Source organism: Agrilus planipennis, unplaced genomic scaffold (genome assembly GCF_000699045.2).
Source record: "Agrilus planipennis isolate EAB-ADULT unplaced genomic scaffold, Apla_2.0 scaffold293, whole genome shotgun sequence".
Lineage (NCBI taxonomy): Eukaryota > Metazoa > Arthropoda > Insecta > Coleoptera > Buprestidae > Agrilus > Agrilus planipennis.
In genome coordinates, this window is record NW_020440484.1 from 301,095 (window position 1) to 307,657 (window position 6,563).

General features: G+C 35.5%; 1 protein-coding gene across 1 annotated transcript in view; it reads left to right on the plus strand.

The window, feature by feature from the left end:
* The first annotated feature begins 5,548 nt into the window (after window positions 1-5,548).
* Window positions 5,549-6,563, plus strand: part of LOC108741779 — a 16,346-nt gene continuing 15,331 nt past the window's right edge. The window contains exon 1 of the mRNA XM_025979725.1: window positions 5,549-5,910. Coding sequence (XP_025835510.1) covers window positions 5,608-5,910 — 303 coding nt within the window. The 5' untranslated portion in view covers window positions 5,549-5,607. The remainder of the gene's footprint in view (window positions 5,911-6,563) is intronic.

Genomic DNA, 6,563 nt, shown 5'->3' on the forward strand with positions numbered 1-6,563 from the left:
AAATTACATTTTACGGTTTAAAACTCGTTTAGATTATTGTGTATTTATTTATTATACTGATATAATCTGTATATAATATAAAATCCAATTAAGAAATAAAAAATTTCGAACTTAATTTATATTGATTATAGTCAATACATAATATTTGGAAATTTTTTTAGGTCAATAGCTACAAGAAAAAAAAATTACTCCATCATAGAATCGAACCCACATCAAAAAATTACTAACGGTGTGATGTTGCTGATAATAGACGTGATATCTAGCATTTTATTGTATCTTCGTAAATACGTAGTATGATACTATAATCATTTCTACTCATAATCTCTTACGTAAACATGGCCAGTTTTTTGTAACAAAAGTAGCCCTCAATTAGCACTTAATTCTCAGCTGATCATAGACGTGATATCTAGCTTTTCATTGTGTCTTTGTAAATACTCAGTGAGACACTATCATCATTTCTACCCATAATCTCTCACAAAAACATGGCCAGTTTTGTGTTATAAAAATAGCCCTTAATTAGCACTTAATTCTCAGCTGATCATAGACGTGATATCTAGCTTTTTATTATGTCTTCGTAGATACTTAGTATGACACCATAATCATTTCTACTTATAATCTCTTACAAAAACATGGCCAGTTTTGTGTTACAAAAATTGCCCTCAATTAGCATTTAATTCTCAACTTATAATAGATTTGATATCAAGCTTTTCATTGTGTCTTTATAAATACTTAGCATGACTTCTTGATTTTCTCTACTCATAATCTTCAATTAAAAAATGACTATTTTTATTATACAAAAATAGCCCTTAATTAGCACTTAATTCACAGCATTTCCATGAATGAATTTGTACTTACTAGCTTTTCTTTTTTTCATTTCTTCAGGTTCTCATTACATGTTTATTCTTTGTTTATCGCGAATTTTTATTTGCAGCCAATGAGCACTTAAATAGCTCTCATTTTTGTAATTTTGTTTCTTTGATTTGTCATCGTGTCTGAATTGTTTATTTGAACCATATCAGTGTATGCATTGCGCTATATTTGACTGAAGTGTTAATCCTGTCTCAGAGCACCCAATTAGAACCGAAATTTGTTGTTCATACATTTGATTTCTATTAATAAATACATGGTTTCTTGTCAGCTTCACGTCAGATAGCACAAAATTATTGTATCGTGAATAACTTTTTTATTTGAAGAGCACCTAATTTACAACTTTGGCACCAAATTAGCCCCTGAAAAGGCCCTANGGGTACCGATTAATTACGTTAGTTATTGATGCGCCTCTCGTGTTAGTTAGTGTCCCAGATATTCAGTAGTTGTCTTGAAAAAATGACGTTTCGATAGTCTAAACGTTAGGTCAGCATTCCTGAATACTTCTAAACATTTTTCAACAATTCAATTCCATGACTGAAGTCCTTCGCGGGCAGAAGAATATCGTCGAGGTAAACTAAAGCAGTACCGTGTTGATGGCTCTTTGGAATACGGCTGGAGCATTTGGCATACGCACATACTCGTAGTGCCCATCTGTATGATAATAATTCCGTTATCCAATAATTCCTTGACAATTTTTCTTACGTTTTCTCGTTCGATAAAAGAAAGATAAAAGTCTATACGGTCGACAAGTCACAGGTTTGTCCGATGTTAAACATATTTCCGTTTTTACCAAGTCTGTTTTACCCAATTCGCTCGTGTTTTGTGCAAAACAATCCCGATGTTGATTTAATAAATTTAAAAGTATCTCTTGACCTTTAAGCGATAAAAACCCGTATATCATTCAGTTCAAAAGATTTTAAGTTAAATTTATTAATAATCAAGTTGCTCACCCCGTTAGTCAAGTCAATGTTCATAAAAGGTTGCCCTCGAGCCAGTAACGTAGCCTCGGAAAAAAAAATTCATTGGATGACGTGTTTCGTATGGAAATGACTCCACTTTGGGGCTTGGTGACACAACTTAGGATGATATATTCGGACCCTGGTTTAGTACAGCTCCTTTTTTCCACAAAAACATCGTCCTTCCAGTCAGCAGTCCCCATCACTTTCACATATCCAATGGTACTTGATGGTAGCACTACAGCATCCTTGGACCACAAGTTGACCTTCATTGGCGGCAATTGCTCGATCTCTGGAAGTGCAGCCATGTTGTTTTCAAAAAGACGGAGTATATTGTCTCTGATCACTAAAGTTACAACAGCATTGTTCACAAACGATTGTCCAATCTGTATAGGTACCATTTGTAACCAATTGTCAACAATCAACGCTTCCACTTTTGTTTCCATTAAATCTAATTTAAGATTTATCGTAGTTCCACCAATTGTTCTAGCAACACCTCCTCCAAATCCACGAATCAACGTTGTACTTGGGGTATAACTAAGATGTAATTCGTCAGCATCTGTTCGACGTATTGTAACAACACTACATCCCGTATCTACGTAGCCTCTCATGGTTTGACCATTTACCTCGCATTCAACAAAGTAACAGACTTTATAGTTTCGTTATTCATTAATTTAATTTCGGTGGTTTTCTTTTTCGCACGTTTACAGTTCATTTCTGTATGGCCCAAAAAGTTACACTTAGAATATTACACGGGGTTTCGGACAAGCCGTAGGTAAGTGTCCGTTCACATTACAGTTACTGTAGAACTTCGGTTTTTTGCTTCTGGTAAGGAGTAAAACGTCTTGGGGTTTCCCTTGAACCCAGTCGATTTTTGTCAAAATGTCGTTTCTTGGCAAATTTGTCGTCTTGTAATTTTGTTGAAGTAGATGTACTTTCGCTGTTTTCACTTATAGTATCGTCTGCTACCGTGAATAAAAATTCTTCGTATAAATGTTCTGGTGTTTTATACCGCCCTGCTTTGGCATTATTTTGTAATACTCTGTCACTAAGTCCATCTATAATATAAGATACAGCATCTGTTCCAATAATTTTTCAAGTTTGTAGCAAATCCATTTTTGCGAAGTAATATTGCGTAATATTTTCGTGTGATTCTTTAACCCTTCCAACCAATTTCTTTAATGTAGAAGCTAAATCGTGATGATCAGGAAAAGTGCATCGAACCAAAATTTTCCATTCGTTCCAGGTATAATTGTGTCTAAATTATTAAACCAAGTGCGTGGCTAAACCAATTAATTTATTTTGCATTTGATAAATCATCATTCGTTCATCCCATTTGTTAATCGCCCCTATTTTTTCTATTTTATCAAGCCACTTGGTAGCTGTTAAATTTAGGTTTCCAGGTTTAAATTCTAATATACAGCTCTATTTCGCAGTCTGATACAAAATAATATAAAAAATAAGAGGACCGTACAAATGGTACTTTACAGTAAGAAAATCCAACGTCTAATAATGACTCAATTCACATATCGTTCACAGGCTTCCCATTGTCCTTGACAATAAGTATACAAGAAGTTCTGCAACTAGCTACTTCGTTTACAAATTGTTTATAAACATTTCTCTAATCGTAAGAACAGGTCTCCAGTACATTTCCCGCTCTGGTTGCTATGGTTCTCAACATATACCGAGTGATCGCTAACATGGGTCATACCAGAAATCATCACACTATAAGCAGCAAATGGGATCATTCCGACCTACGGCTACATCAACCTGTCCCTCAGTTTAGAAATTTCGCATGACGACGTATAATTGCGGATGTTAACAAACTAATAATTGGTGCCGATTTCTTGGCCCACTATCAATTGCTGGTAAATTTAAGAAACGTCTTCTGGATCAGCTCACCCTGCTCACTACCCCCGGCAAGGTGACTGGTTGCAGTCAACCCTCAATAACAATGATCACGGATAACATATCCGGCACATCCAGGATACGACGACCTTCCGTCACTACTGCACCCCAACGGTCACTTCATACACCCTAAGCATACAACAAGGCATTACATAAACACTACCCCTAGTCCTGCCAAAGCTTACAGACCACGTTTAGCTCTGGACCGGTTTGCAGCAGCCCAAAGAGAGTTTGAGACACTGACACAACTGGGCATCGCTTGCCCTTCCTCCAGCCCCTGGGCAACACCACTACACATGGTCCCGAAGAAAGACAATGAATGACACCCTGCGGAGATTATTGCTCACTCAACGCAAGAACCATTCCCGATAGATACCTATTCTCATAAATAGACTGGAGCCTGGCAACTTAACGTCGCCCACGCTACATGTCTTTTCAACAGTATCTTACAACTAATCATTAAATATGAAGATTGGAAAAACTTTGGCGGTTGTTGTAGAACAAAATAACAGTTGATGAACGCCACAAAATGTATAATACAGTCGGCTGCAAATAGCACGGACGCGAATCAAGAGCAAACTGAACGATCTTTTCCAAAAACTGGATGACCAGGATTCTATGAGAAACCCCCCAAGAAGCACTTTCTTGTATTAGTCTCCCATAAATCTGTCATAGGTCTACTACCTCAGCCAATTCTAGGACCATCGGCGCCTTGAATCTGTACGCTCTGACGTTGTGCAGATGTTTTGCAGACAGATAAGGCATATACTAAGTGCGTCTTCTAAGAGGGTGACGAGAAATTAATATTTGGGCAATTTTAATGTATAACTACTTAATGGAGATTTCAAAAATCTAAATTTAAATGTTTTTGATAAATTTAGATTGTTGTAAACAAGTCCCAAAAGCTCAGTATAAAATGAATTCTGATGATGATAATTTCCAAAAAAAAAAATTGGAAGTTTTGGCAAATTAATATTTACTAGATCAAATTTCTTTTTTGCCTAACAAGAGATTAGTAATAATTTGCTAGATTTTGCTTAATAAATTTTTTTTTCTGTTTCTTTTACCCTGTATCGTATCGAATATTTTATATTCTCTTAAGTCTACATTCCAATTCTGCTCTATTTGAAACCTTTTGATCATTGCTTAAAAAATGTTTTAAACCGTCTTAACTGAGTATTTAATATACTTGTGGATTTAATTAGATCAGCCTTTTCCGTTTCTGCATGCATTGCTAATCGTATGGGAGTAGAAAGGGATAGGAGAATGGTAATGGGTACATACTATAATATTCAAGGAAATTGTTACGCACACTTGAGAATGTACATGCACTTTTACTATATACAAAGTTTATTTACAATATTTGCACAAAATGTACAAATTAAAAAAAACGACATAAATACAACAAAACAGGTGTGTTTATACCACTTTGGAGTAGTGAAAAGGGGTCGAAAATAGAGGGGTTGACGGTGGAGTAATGAAGTGGGGTAAATTTGGTAAAGATAAACGAATACATGACAGCGGGTACTTAGAGGCAAAAAATGGACAAGTTGGTTATCTGAATGGACTTGGCATACTTAAAAACGTAGGATTAGAAAAAGAACAAGTCGATTTGATAAATAGAAGTTCAAATAGAAAAAATAATGAAAGAAANCATACAACAAAATTTAATACACTTAAAAAATTAAATCGCATCTAGGTAGGTATATGTACTTGCACATTTGAAGCCATTCTCTCATTTGCGACCTAGAATTTAGACAGAAATTTCTATATTTATTTACAAAGTTAACTATGAGAAGTAAGCTGCGTAGTTATTTGACAGTTGAATTAAAGAAATTAATTTATATTACAATTATCAATTTTATTTTAGAAAATGAAATGTACAGTAGAAGAAGAACCAAGAACCTGCGCATTTGAACAAAAATCCACTTACTTAAATGATTTTCGTCAGTGTGTTCCAGATAAACGTGAAAGGTATACCTGGCCAAAAGAACGTTGTCCTTCTCCTCCTGTAATTCGTGTACATAAGGACTTTCGACCAACTCACGTTTATAAAGATTCTCAAACTTTATGTCACTGGAAAGAAAATGCAAAAGTACCTTTTTATTTATACTGGAAGCCTAAAGATAGTGTCAATTCTGATCCAACAAAAATTGTAGAAATTCCCTCAAAACAGGTAAAAATTAACGGAAGTGTACTTCATTTACTTTCTCTAGCGATGTGTCCTTTCCAATGTCTTGGATGCGCGCTGGCAAAATCGTAAGTAGGGACAAAAAAGCTCTTTATACTCTCGACTCTTGCTCGTTAAACATACTTTTTGATACAGTACCTGCCAAAAGTGTTGTTTAATCATGAATAGTAGTGCGAGTCGGAAACAATCGTTAAAGCCTTAAATATGTCTTCAAATATAAATAAACATCTAGTTGAAATTTTCAGTAGTAATTGGTACCAAAAACAGCACATTTCAGCAATGCAATTGTAGTGGATGAAATGATCAATTTTTCCGTGCAGTTCTGTACGGAGCCCTTTGAAGCTGGCACCACAAAGTCCCAAAAATGAATTTCGAAAATGCCAAAATTAGGGGATTTTTAGGGGCTAATTTGGTGCCAAAGTTATAAATTAGGTGCTCTTCAAATAAAAAAGTTATTAACGATACAATAATTTTGTGCTACCTGACGTGAAGCTGACACGAAACCATGTACGAGGGTGGATTGATAAGTTTCCGGCCTAACCAAGAGATGACGCCACTAGGCCTACCTTGAGGTGACATTCTATAGTACCATCCTTGGATAGCTTGTAGCTATAGTTTCAGCCCGATCTCCTTGCTAG